This window comes from Morone saxatilis, unplaced genomic scaffold (assembly GCF_004916995.1).
Source record: "Morone saxatilis isolate NCDOM2014 unplaced genomic scaffold, NCSU_SB_2.0 Contig4, whole genome shotgun sequence".
In the NCBI taxonomy this organism is placed as follows: Eukaryota; Metazoa; Chordata; class Actinopteri; family Moronidae; genus Morone; species Morone saxatilis.
This window is the reverse complement of record NW_023339984.1, coordinates 12832688-12847082: the sequence shown is the minus strand read 5'-3', so window position 1 is coordinate 12847082 and position 14395 is coordinate 12832688. Positions and strand designations below refer to the sequence as shown.

At 39.1% G+C, this 14395-nt stretch overlaps 1 protein-coding gene across 4 annotated transcripts in view; it reads left to right on the top strand.

Moving 5' to 3' along the window:
- Positions 1-846: 846 nt before the first annotated feature.
- The window catches only part of clcn3 (chloride channel 3), a 36888-nt gene continuing 23339 nt past the window's right edge, over positions 847-14395 (top strand). For 2 of the 4 annotated variants that reach the window (XM_035675220.1, XM_035675223.1), the window contains exons 1-2: positions 847-989; positions 8997-9178. In XM_035675220.1, the coding sequence (XP_035531113.1) occupies positions 9016-9178 (163 nt within the window). In that variant the 5' untranslated portion in view covers positions 847-989; positions 8997-9015. Of the gene's footprint in view, positions 990-8996; positions 9179-12741; positions 13167-14395 lie in introns of those variants that run through there. The other 2 variants (XM_035675222.1, XM_035675224.1) reach the window with 2 other exon arrangements.

Here is a 14395-nt window from a genome sequence, read left to right as displayed (position 1 = left end):
TCTGAAATTCTTGCTTGATAAATAACCATAAAGATTAATTGATTATCAAAACGGTTGTGCATCCATTTTGTGTCCATCAATTCTTTGTCAGTTAATGAATTGTCTCCACACCAGTGTTAGGCTAGTTACTCTACTAAAAATGTATTTATTACTCATTCTACTCATTTAAAGATTGGGGAGAAGGGACAAAATAAGTAGCATAAATGTAATATAGGTAGTAGTGTAACTAATTACTGTTGACAGGGAGTAATTAGAAACGAGTAATAAATAACTCACAAGACTAATATTAGTTTACATATTACTCCTTGCCAACAGTAATTAGTTACACTCCTACCTATATTACATTTCTGCTACTTATTGTGCCCCTTCTCTCCATAATTGATGTGCTTAAAATCCAAGTTTTATTTATTAAAACCAAAGCAATGGGAGTATTTCCAGCTGCTGAACGTAAGCGTTTACAAAAATGAATCCAAGGATATAACTGGATTATTTAGATCAACAAAAGTAATGATGTAACTCATATTCTTTTAGGGGGTTGTTAACTGAAACAATGTTGAATATGTATTAGTAATCAGTTACACTACTAGTTCCTGCACACTGCTACACTCTGCAGTAAAGTACCACAGCTCATTTGTACTAAATACTACCTACCAGCCTTTTTGATTGCGGTGACTGGATGAATAATTGATCCTCTTTTCTCCTCCCTGTCTGTTTTTGCTATCACAGATACTGGGTAGAGGAGGAAGAGGAAGAGGAGGAAGAGGAGGAGGAGGAAGAGGAGGAGGAGGTGGTTGGAGCTGCTGCTGCTGGGATGGGAAACAGGAAGTGAACGTCACTGACACAGGAATGGGACTGAAAAAAGAAAACACCATCATGATGAGGAGAATGTCAAATCCACCACCGGTGTAAAGGAAACAAAAAACCCCTCAGTTTCAACTCAGGAAGAGGATGAATTGTTGTGTCCGAGCTGGATTTGAGGCATCAGGAAGGTACGTCGCTCCGGTTTTAATCATAATAACAATAATTACTATTATTATTAGCGGTTAATGAGGGGTTAGCTCACTGTGTGTGTGTTTGAAACCAGAGATATATGTGTGTGTGTGTGTCACCATCCGAGGCCATCCGTCCATACATCCATCCTCTTGTGGCTGTCACGTTTGTTGAGCTCACAGGTTGATTTTTAACATCCCTCTTGTTGCTGTGGCCGAGCTGCCGCGCTAGTTAGCTCCCTGGTTAGCTTGCAGGCTAACTTGCACTGTTCAATTGCATATGCACCGTTAGCTTGTGTGCAATATATATATATATTTATATATTTATATATTTATTTTTTGGGTGGTTTTTATTCGAGGCTTTGGTGGACTCAGGCCTGCAGCCAGAGGACACACTGCACAGTCCCGACTGCTGCATGCAAACAGTTCCCCCTCTGTGATGTGCTTTTATTTTTTAAATTTTTTGGCTTTATTTTCACCATGTAATGCAGCATGCACGGCTAACCCTGCTGGACAGGACTGTGTGTGAGATTGTGTTCACCATGCTGGATGTGTCATGGTTGTCTATCATCATTGGCACTGAAAAATCAGATCACATGATGGTTATTCTCCTAAAACAGGCTTTTCTCCTGCTGTAAGTCCTATTATGTGGTGCAACCTAATGTCAAAGCTACTATGGAGGGTAAAAAAAGTTGAGCTGGGTATCACATTTATATTTACTGTGGTGTTTTATTTCTAATTTTGAGATTTTATTGTGTAAAATAGCACTACGCATAGTTATTAAGGCTGATTTTTTTTAATTAACATTTGAATGCCAGCTGAAAATGACACAAAATAATAATAATTGGGTGTATAAAGTGCTGGACACATTAAACAATATATAGAACAAACAGTACAAATCAGAAACCCATGTAAGAGCCTTCCTGGCTTTCCATCATCATATAGTTCATTGGCATTTACCACACAATACATAAAACTGATTAAAAGTTATTTTTGAGGCAAGAATTCACACTTTTTGGTTCTTAAAAGTGAATATTTGCTGGATTTCGTCGTCTTCTATTATAGCAAACTGAATATATTTGGGTTCTGGACATTTCCCTGGATACATTTAAATATATCAACTTAGGCAAATATAAAATATATAAATTGTAAAAGTATATTTTTCACCGTTTTCAAACATTTTATAGACCAACCAATTAAGCGGTTAATGCAAAATGTATATATTTGTTTATTTAATGTTTATTTGTATTGGAAAGAGTATATAGTATGAACCACTGCCACATACTACATCATACAGTATATAGACAAATCTCATTAACAGTGCCCATCCCTAGACTTTGGCTGAGGGTGGATAATAACTTATAAGTTGACTTCTCGTCATCAGGTAGTCTGTTGACATCAACTACCTAAACTACTATTATTGGATTTTCGTTATCGATTAGTTGTTCGTCCGATAAAATCCCCTGTGCATGTTCCCAAAATCAAGTTTACAACACTCCTACTTTTGAAGCTGGCAAATGTTTGGCATTTTTGATTGTTGAATAACTTTCACGATTAATCAGTTATCCAATTTTATGTCCGTTTTTCTGTCGATTAACTAATCATTCCAGCACAAGTAAACAGCATGTCAAACATATTGAGGTCAGGAGAATCTGCATTTGTACTCAAGTACAACTCAAGTTAATGTTTCCCTGCTGCTACCTGTTAACTGCACCACTGTTCAGGTGTTACATTATATATATTATAACATATGATTAACCGGCTCTCCTTTCACAGCAGAATCAAGAGTCTGTGGCAGTTTTACTCCTTTCACTCAGTGGTTACAGACGGGTCAGACCAGAGGCACTGCAACACTCCTTATTTGATTTGCTGTCGCTGTTGGTTTAATCAGCGCTCCTGATTGCGTTATGTCCGTCTGGAGTGTTCGCCTTCATTTCGTTAAGCATGACCTTAGAGTTTCATTCACAACCAGACAGTCGAGATGTCACATTCGAGTGTTCATCTACCTTCTGGAGGTAGAAGGTAATATTACAAACGAGAAATGTTTTTGAATCTTGCTAAATAACCGTCTTGACTTTCACTTCCTTGTATGTCTCAGATGAAAACATCAGCCCGGACTTCACATCTCCAGAATGAGATTTCCGTGTTAACACGTGATCTGCTCTTTCTAAATGATTCGCAGCACACGATTACAGCATAGTGAGATACATTAATGACCTTGTTGTGATTCATTTTTCACAGCTAAATGATGTTTTCAATAGAATTAGACCGCTTTTTAAAAATTCTAGGATGCATCCGCTGCTGTCTTTTTCAAGTAAAATGATATTCTCAGGCTGGCGTAGGCTGGATGAAATTGATAGCTGACAAAGCCTCATTGATAGCACACGCACACACTGAAGGATTTCTTGAATGGCTGTATTTCTTTTACTTTCACTGCAGGCCAGATAGGACATGTATTATTCATCTGTCAGCATTCATTTTGTAAAAGTAGGAACTTCCTCTGTCTTCAGTGGCATTTGCAGACATGTTAAACTGGAGCTAACAAAAGTTTCACTAGAAATTAACCGTAGCAAGTTTTTTGTGATTTATTGATTAATCATGAAGTGATGTAGTCTATCAAACAATCCATTTTATTTTCTTACTTAGTCTGATTAGTAGCCAAAAAAGTCAACATTTTCTTTTAATAATAATAAGACAAGCAGGCTAATCTAAGTAAAACTGTAACCAGACTAAGCTCTGTATTTTTATTTTATAATGATCCAAAAAAGTATCAAAAGTAGAGCCCGACAGATCAGTGCTCTCTAACATTAAGCACTTCTTAAAATGTATGTAACTTACTGGCTGAAAAGAACATATAGTACTGATATATCTGTGATGAGCTAGTATGGTGGATTAAATCTGTCCACTAGTTCAATATGAAACTTACTGACCTCCGTTATATGCCTGCAGTATATCTTTTGTTATGTCGTTATTGATACTAACACCTCTATTAATCTGGTGCGCTGAAACAAAAATGCCACATAGAAGCATACATAAAGTACAATACTTGATCTTTTTCAAGGCTTGGAAAGAGGATACTATTAAGAAAATGTATCGCTGTATGCCATTTTCAACATCATATTAACTTAATCGAATAGTCGATTTGCAGTCAGTTGTTGTCAGATGTTAAAGTGAAAACATGTATTTCCAACATGGTCCCAAGAAGACAAAAGAATACAAAGAAGCACAACACAGCCAACATAAAAATCAATGATGATTGCTTTAATGGTTTATTGCTTAAAAGATTGTTTTAAAACAAAAGTAATACAAAAAAATGCTGATGATTTAATGTGAAGATTTACTTTCTTTCACTTATTACAAATCAAATATCATTAGGTTTTTTGTCTGGTGCTTAGACAAAACTATTTTAAAGTCACTTTAGGCTCTGGTCATTTGTTATAATTTTATATTTAATAGACTTAGAATAGAAAAAACCTACCTAACGTATGTTTTTACTATTATCAATTGAATCCACTGAAACCTCTAATTAAAACTTTTAGTATTAATTGTGAAGAGAAACTTCACAATTAATACCGCTGCAAGGTGGATGTTTTGCTACAAAAGCGATCCATATATCGAGCTCCTGCTGCCTTTTTTGAAAGATGCGTGTCAGCTTACTGGCCCCGTCTATGGAGGAGGTGTGAGCCTGTCGGTTAGAGGGAGGGCAAAACGCTGAGTCACATCCCAGCAACAGTCGCCTGGGCAACACCTCCATAGTGACCAGGCGGAGAAAGATAAAGCCCCTTGCTGCTCCACTAGTTGTGTAACATCAGCCGACCCTGCAACGTTTTGTTTCCTCGCTGTTGATTACGCTGCTGTTATCGACCGTATCACACACACACACACACACACACACTCCTCCCTGTCCTTAACTTATCCACGTCCTCAAACACTGAAATGAAATCTGACTCGTAAGGTAGTTCCTCAATAATCAACACACTCCAGTCTCCCTGGCATAATTACTGTTTTGATTACTGTTGCACAGAACGAGAGGAAACACGAACACACATTCTGCAGACCATAAGAGATAGATCATAATTATAGTGATCAGATGTCACCAGCGGAGAGAAATGGGATGAAAAATGACAAGTCTTATTAAAGCAGACCATCGCAGAGCGGCTCGGCAGCACAGTTCATTAAATATCGGAGCTGTCTGTCTAAAAAGATAATTGCACACCTTTAATATGCATTTCATTCTCTCGCTCTTGTTTTGCTGCATGAGATAGCACCCCTGCTGTTAAAACTCAGAGCTAGCACAAAAGCTTCAATTAAAACCCAAACAAACTGGAAGTAAAGAAAGTTTGGTGTTATTAAGCAGGTTTGAATCATGATGATTGTGCAGTGTAACTAGAGGTCAAAGAGCTTTAAAAAAAAAAGGCGATATCATACATGAGTTCACCTAGAAGATCTCTGCCTCGCCATTGACTCTGCCAACAAGCTCAATTGAATTTCCTGGCCTCACTGATTCGATATAGCTCAAAGGGAAGTCCCGTCTCATGGTGAATCATTGTGGTTGTTGGCGCAGGGAAAGTTTCTCTTTCCTCTTTTCCTCACATTATAGAGTTTGTGCCAGAGAGGATTAGTGGTCTTCAGTTTCACTGTTGGCGTTTGCACAAAGCTTTTGTTCAATATAGCTTGTGCTGTGATGTGGTATTACCAACATACCAGAGTGTCTACATTTATTTGTTAGAGGTGAGTGACTTTGACTGCAGCACCCCATGTCTAAAGGGGATGGGGTCGGCGCTGTTGCAGGCCATTTTTAGATATAAAATAAATCTGAATTAAAGCCTGACCAATAATTGGTGTTGCTGCTATACAGGCTGACTGGAACAAATATATGTTTATGGTAGTTTAGAAACAGGGTCGCAATGACAGTGTGTCCACCAGAAGTTTAGATTTCAACTAAAATGTCCCACTCAGTACACATTAAAGTCACAATACTTAAAAACCCTTAAAAAATGTTAAAGGTCACTTTAAAAGTTGTTTGTTCATGGTATGCGTTTATGTAAAACAATGAATTACATATAAATTGATATATATCTTTCAAATATTGACAACGATATATGCCTCATAAGTCCAATATTGGTCAGGCTATTTAAATTAAGTTTATTAAATTAAAGTCGTTTTTTGGTTGAACAATGGTACTTTAACCCTTTGTGGCGTTTTTTTGTGTGTTTCTTTTGGTTGGCCGGCAGAAAACTGCTGCTACCTCTAATGGATTCACAAATTGGAGATGTGATGAATGCCTGTTGTTGTCACAGGGTACCAACGACTGTGACTTACATACTGAAAAGTTGTCCAGCGGTACAATGTGGGGAGGTTAAAAAGGTTATTTTTCATGCAAATTTCCTCTTATGTGTGGGACAATGGTGGAAAACCAATCATGCTTTGATTTTCACATAAAACTGAATCATAGAGTTTTCTACTATAACTCAACTGAACAAAAATTGAGGAAAACTGATGGTTGCAACATCTTCGCAATACTATTATGATATAACTTTAATGAGAAAAATATTGCATGGATGCAAAACTTGCTGTATTATCTCTGATGAGGGTGTTGGATGTGCAGTTTTTTAAAAGCAAACATCAGATAGAAAGCAAATTGCAGTTTTATAAGCTGGTAAGTCAAATATTTGATGCTTGTGAAGATACGTTTTAGCACTGCACTCATTCAACAAAGCTCAGCTCACAAAACGTTAATGTAGAGAATTCTCAGACAGTAAAAATATGTAATATGTTCACCCAGAAACTCACTATCTTTTCAAATGTACCTCAAATAATACAAAATGAAAATACAGTTTGCCTTCTCTTGCCTTGGCGTTCATTTTTATAAACTGTCAGTACACGCTGGATAAAAGCCTTTTTGTTACAAAAGCATTTTTAGAGGAATCCACGTCCTAAATTGATCGAGCCGACTCCAGCTTTTCTTTTTTTTCACTTCCTTTTCATTGTGGCCTTTTGTGAATGTCACTTTCTCAAAGTCCACTGCACGAAAATCAAGACAAGAAATCGTGATCGAGTAGGCAATCGAATCCATTCAGGTTGATATGGAGCGAGCTTAGACATCGATTAGGCCACGGATATAGAGAAATGTGGAGTCGCCTATCACACCATTAAGGATTAGTGAAGATCAGTCAGGCCACAGCAACAGGGCACATTAAATCTTTATCTTTCTCCACAACTCTCTCTCTCTCTCTCGTGACTCATCATGCCCTGAGGTCGATAATCCTATAAATATCTTTAGGTTATCTGTAATTTTCAGGAGTCATTGGGCTGTCATTGTGCTCGGCTCAGTGGAGATCATTTAGGTCACGTCTGTCACTTTGTGGTCACAGAGTCGGATGCAGTTCCCACCTTCTCCACAGGGGGGAGAGGTTTGAGCAAAGGTGAGTTGTTGCTGTGTGTTGATGCAGCTCTGCTCTCTTTGGTGCAGCGCTGTTATCCTTGTTATCATAATCATACTCTCATTGTAGCAAGGATGTCCATGTGTCATTTTAATCCCTCGGTCTATAAATACACCACTTGACTCAGCAGCGACCAGAACGTTATAACATCACTGCCAAATATCTTTAAATGTATGAAACGATACAGACACAACACACTTTCTATTTTAACATTTTACTCCGTTTTTATGTCTAGATGTAACTTCACAACACTTCTTTGAACGGAGGCTAAATTCATCCAGTCAGACCAGTTTTTTGAGCATTTGAATTGTAAAGCCTCCACCCAGTGGGTCTATATTGTTTGAATTAAGATGATCTGATGTTGTAATCCAGTCTCCAAATTCACTGTTCTGCTTTCAAAACCACATTAATTGGAAGAATATCACAGAGATCCACAGCCATTGTACATCTAAAAACACATTTTTAACATCTGAGTCGACAGTACCTTTAATACTTAAGAAATAGAACGCTTTATTTTATAGGTCTGCAATTTCCTAGGAAGTTTTACTAGAGAAAAAACCCAAGTAAATATTTTTTCAATATGTATTTATCGTTGTAAACTTTATTCTCCCTCTATGTTGAATTCCTTGCTTGCCTGTAGACATATTTTACATATATCCTTCTGTAGGTTATACTGTAGTAACTCAGCATGTATTTATCCCAACACGTCTATTTTCTCTACAATTAACACCTGATTACATAGTTCTGTCTTGGAAAAGTATAGACGTGTAAAATAAAGTGTTGCTAATAGGAAGAAAGAGTTAAAAAGGAAAGAATGGTGGCAGTTTCATAGCTGAGATATTGACTTGTCAGATGTGGTTAAGAAGATTTATCGACTGTTTAAAATCTACGATCAATTTTCTTCTTTTTGCATCTCTTGGCTAAGTGGTCCAAATATCTGTTCTAAATCATTCCACCTCATTGCTTTCATGGACGGACGAGGCTTGAGTTCACTTTGGCTCATCATCATCATCACAATCAAACATCCTTTCTCTCCATTATAAAGCACCCTGACAGCCCACATTCGTCTTAAACTCCGAGGGATCACCTGAATCCCTTCTCTCTCTCGTTCCCTCTTTTACTTTATCTTCCGCCACTGTGCGCTCCAGCAGTTAACAATATTTCTGTCAGACTGTTTCTCTAATCTCTAAGCTATTTGCACATTGAAAATGCAGTTGATACCTTTGCATATATTTGGTTTCCCAGTGGAAGCACCAGTTGCTTCATTCTGCAGATATAACAAGACAGGAATGTAATGAGTGGATAAAGTGAATGAACGGTGTGAATGAATGGTGTGTAGTGTGTCGTTCAAAGTTGACTTTTGTCAGACTGAATGTGTGTATGTGTGTGTCCGTCTGTTTACCTGTGAGTCAGTACACACAGGTGACAACCCAACCCTCGTCATCTGTGTCACCTGATAGACTCACTTCACCCTGTAGACTCTATAATCTAGCATCCTCACAAACACGGTGTGTATATCTCCACCACTCCCCCTTCCTTCCCTCCTTCCCTCCTTATCATCCAGGGCACCGGCGCGTTGCTAAATGGAGTCGGAGCAGCTCTACCACAGAGGCTACTGCAGGAACAGCTACAACAGCATCGCCAGCGCCAGCAGCGACGAGGAGCTGCTGGATGGAGCCGGCGTCATCATGGACTTTCACACCACCGAGGACGACAACCTGCTGGATGGGGACGCTGCCTCCCCAGGTAGGGAGTACGGGATACCTCCAAATACCTCCCCCCAGCTGTTTGATTGGCCCTTTTGAGCTCCCCCTCCATGACCCGGGCTTTGACGAACCCCTCCACGACCCTCACTCTCCAATCAGATTCCTTGAATTCTCAGTGAGCGTCCCGTCGTGCTGCGTCTTCCGAGTCCAAAATTGAGTTTATCTTCTGGTCCACAGTTGGCCAGACAAAGCACGCACGTTGCTGCTCTGGTTATGAGTCACTCCGCTGCTGATGTCAAGACGCATCAAGTGTGTGTACGCTCGTGTGTGTGTTGCTTGTCCTATGACGCAGTCCATCTGCCATCTGCCCCTTCCTCATCTCCATCCACACCCGTCGGCTGCTACACGTCGTCTTGTCGTACCCTTACTGACCGCCTCCTGCCTCCAAGCAGCCTCACATATGGTTATAAGTTAACCTATTAACTCAACTTAAATGGAAAAGAAATAAGGCAACAGACAGCCAAAGTCACTTCTTTGTAATCTGCTGATAACAAAATTAGTTCAGATGTCAACTTATTAGCTTTCAGAGGTTTTGATCACATGGTCTTCATTCAGCAAATGGAGCAAGCTCAGGTGACCTAAGTCATGTGATAATAAGTTGAGCAAGGTAACATAAGGTACTTAATAATTTCATATTCACTTTCAGTTAGTTTCCCGAGTGGTTTTCCCCGTATTAGTTGAGTTTTTATTGTTTCAAATTTTTTAGTTTGTATTAGTTTCATTGTAAGTTTAAGTCTAACAGTTTAAGTCTGACCTTAAGTCTCACAATATGGGAGCTATTTGTCAGAGGCAAGATTTAAGACGTTGTTTTAAGGTGTTGTTGAAATTATTTGAATTCAGATACATTTTTTAGGCGTTCCAACCGTTTGTAAGGCTCTCTTAAAACTCATTGTTTTATTTATTTTTTTTAATTTTAAGTCATTTTTTTGCCGCTACAGTCATTTGTTCGGTTTGTCGTTCTGTCCATAACTATAACAGTTCTTGTACCAGATGTTATTTCACATGTTTTCATGGTTTTTCCTGCACTCCTGTATTTTTATTTTTGTGTTTCTCCTGTTTCTATCCACCATATTGACCTGGTCACCTTTTTAGTGTTCTTGCTTCCTGTTTTATGTGTGCTTTGACCTTGCTCATTGTTCCTCCTCTGTCTTTTGTTTCTTGGCTTACGTGGATCGGTCTTTTCTTTCAAGTAGCAATGAAATATGGGTGGTAGTAATAAGACAGTGACAAGTAGCATAGCCTCTGTGTTTTTTGTATTCATGAATGCATCATCGGCTGGCTAAATATAGAAGAGCTTAAATGGAGGTGCCATACGAGTGAGACGCTGTGACTTGAACTTATTAAAAAAATAGAGTGACGTATTTCTTGTGAACTTTTTAAAGAGCGTGTTGTGCCATTGTGTCTTCTGCTGGGTTACATGATGAGTCCTGATCGTTACCTCGTTCATAATAAGACTGCCTGAAGTGATCTCTGCCAGTCTTATGTTGCTTATCTGGCTGCCATGCTACATAATTACAGTCATACCTGTCATTCCAGTACCGTCACCTGTTTCTCATTCATTCAGAAGCTCGGTGGCACCCTGACTGGTATATCTGGTGTCTCATCAACAGCCGATTTGCTGCATCTGGTTTGTTCTTCCTTTTCTGAGTAAATATGCTGATTACTCTGTTTCCCCCCCTTTTTTTACTCTTGACTTGCAGCTGATCAAACAGAAAAAGCGCACACACACCGAGGGGTTGTGTCAGAGGCGTCCGTCGAACTTGGCTCTCCAAATATGAACAGCTTGTATTTAATCAGACTGTTTGATTTGATGTGAAATCACATGGAAGAAGAGCAAACTAGTGTGTTGATGCATGAGATTCAGACGCTATATTCTGTTTAAACTCTGCTTTAAGTGTTTGCTGAGCAATTTGAACTGGATAATTAGGAGTAAGCGCCTTTATTTGAGACAGTTTAAAGTGTTAAGACTAAAGAAACATTACTCAATAATATAAAAAATTTAAATACACATTTGTTTGGAAGGTGAAAGTAAACTGGCCACAATATTATCTGCCACCTCCCTTTTCTGTGGTGCAACTTTCTTCAGTTTAAGCAGTTTGCAGCCGTTCCTGTTTTGCACTGCTGAGGCTGTAGCAAGACTTGCTCTATTGCAGCCTTCTGAATCGAGTGTTATTTGTTATCCTCGGTTATAAGTCATGCGGTACTTGCATGGTTGGTGGGAAAACCCTATTATTTCTGATAAAGTGAACATCTAATGCTCAGAAGCTAAAAACCTATTCGATGGCAGTGCCTGGTATCTCTAGTACTTTAACTTCTCTATAGCACTTTCACACATTTTAAATCATCTGAACACGTAAACAGCTTTTTCACCACCATAAATTTGTATTTTCTTGAGGAATTTACTGTCCTTAAACTTCAAAATTGATCATTTTAGAAACACTACTTACAACAACACTCTGGATGTCTTAAAGTTTATTGCCTACTGACTTCAGTTGTATGATTTCTAAGTGCTCTAAACAGTGATATAACAACTCTACAGTCTAGACTCTGCTTATTCATTATTGAAAAGGAGACTGTGGGTGGGTGACCAGGCTGTTCAGTAGGACACACATAGTTGACTTTAACTGTATGGGAAAACCATGTGCAGCGCAGCAGGATGCAGACAGGAGTGAGACTTTATTGAACAAGATCAAAGTCTAGCTAGCGAGGCTGTAATTCAGGTTGGGCCTGGAGGTAGTGTCAGTGTTGAGTTTTAAGCTGGAGACCAACATTGGTATTTCTACAATCCTAACATTAGCGTTCAGCTTCAAGCACAGTTCGTGGTAACATGCATTTTGGATACCAGGTTAAAGATAAACAATCTTGACACACATCTCTTAGATTTGTTTCTTGTGACCAAGATACATACTGAGCGGGACATTTTACAATGTCAAACTCTGATAGGGGGCTAGACCAATGTCTGTAGGGGAGTTGCTGCTTTTTGTTTGGGATTTTCCACATTTATGACTTCTGTATTTTGTCTTTGCCGTATTACTATAGTATCAGAAGTAGTAGAGGTTGTGTCTATATACTGTATGAGTGTTTATATAAGAGGTATTGGCTTACATTTCAGTGTCTGCAGTCTCTTTTATTCTATGACTCTGAAACTGGACCTCTGGGCAGTTAACTGTGAAAGGTGAAAGCGTGGGGTAACCCTAACCTGCCACCACTTACACTGTCACTGCTGCTACAAATGGAGGCCAAGCTTCAGTGTAAAGTTGAAGCAGTCAGACACACAACACATAATTGACACTGATAACATCCGATAACAAGTTTTGTATTAGCATTCATAACTACTACTTGGCCCGGCCAGTCTTACTCTTTTAGTCTACTAATCAGTAGTACACAAGGTGGAGCCCAGTATACAGTCATAACTGCTGTAAATGCTTGAGCTCCACCTCCCAGTCTTGTCAGTCCTTGTGCGTGACACCCAGACCTGACATTCCTGTGAACAAGTTTGGCTGCCAGCTGGTGTAAGGTAGCATTTCAGGAAATCTCTGGATTGACCGCGCTTCCTTTAAGTTGATGTGGGTCCTTTCTCTGCCCCCTTCTGTGCTATTTTTACTTAGTTATGAGTGGGTGGGTTCATAGGGAACTTTGTAAAGCCCTCCTCTGTGCTGCGACTGCAGTGTGAGAAAGGAGCTGGCTCACTCTGTCGCCCCGTGGAGATCTTTTCTGTAACTTTTTGTCTGCTAAGGAGACGTAAAGGAAATACATGCTTTGGAAAATGTGGGTCCTTGAACTGAAGAGGATTTACTCTGTTTACTCTTAACTCACTGGATTACGGAAACTCGAGAGATTGTTCTGTTTCAAACTTCATGTTGTTTTGCTGCTTTGGCGTCCTGACTGGGACTTGTTGTGGAGGGAGGTAACAAACTATGGCCGACATCACCTGTGTCACTGCCTAGCAACGGGAGCTCTGCTTTAAGGTAAGAGGGCACAGAGGTCTATGGTGGGGCGGACTGTTTTTTATATTTATAGTGGCAACAAAATGACAGCGTGTGAAATGTCAGGGCATGAAGGACCAGACAGTAGCGGCATTGTTTTATAATACCGCATAATTACACCAAGTTTACAAAACACCTTCCACCTTGAGATACAGTCACTGTGTTTATCCATGAAATCCACTTCAGTTCACAATGGTGTATGTGTGGAGGTGGGGGTTCCTCTACATTAGAGTCAGTAAAGTCTGTCTTGCATTGTTGCACAGATGCTATGAGACGTCCAGATGTTATCTCACATGTTTCATATCCTCCCCGTAGATTGAACACGCGAGAGGAAGATTGAGCAACTGCTGTGTGTCTGACCACTTTTTTAGCTTCTTCTCTCTTATGATCCCCGAAACAGCGTTTTCAAATGTTGTTTTTCTCTTTGCATCCTGAAGGCGAGTCAGCAGTGGAAGAGGAATTTTATTGAAAAATAACCAAAATAACAAGGCAAATTGGCAAATAACTCCCATGGGCATATAATTATTGCTTGTTTATGCAGTCACAAAGCCTTCTTTCATATCATCTATGAATAGGAAAAGTGATTTTGATTTGAATTGGCAAAATTATTACGGAAAGTTTTCTCCTTTGTCAGTCAGGGTTGTAAACACAGATGAACTGATCTGACTTTTTCACTTTTTTTACACTCAGAGTTTCTGCAGATACAATCATCAATCTGATACTAGTGCTCTCTTTTGCCAATTGTAAAATCTGCATGCCTCACTGGCTGGAGCTCATTGGGATCATTTTTTTGTGAAGTTACTTAAGGGGAAAGGAACTGCTGTGACACTAAGTTGCTTTGACTGCTGTAACTTAATATAACTAATAGCAGAAACACTTAAACACTTGATTTTTATGACATTTGTGAAATTTAAAGTGGATTGGTCACATGTGGTTGATAACCTAAGTATCAGCCTCAATTCCAGCGGATCAGATCGATGCATATTTAGCTGCAGCAAATAATTACTTTTCATATTGATTAATCTGAAGAATATGTTGTCCATTAATCATTTACTCTACACGTTGTCAGACATTTGTCCTTTTTTTTGGACCAACTGACAGCCTAAAACCCAAACATATTCAGTTTACCATCATAGGAAACAAAGAGAGCAAGATATATTCACATTTTAGGAGCTGGATCAGTTACTTTTGTGCTTGAAAAATGACTTACA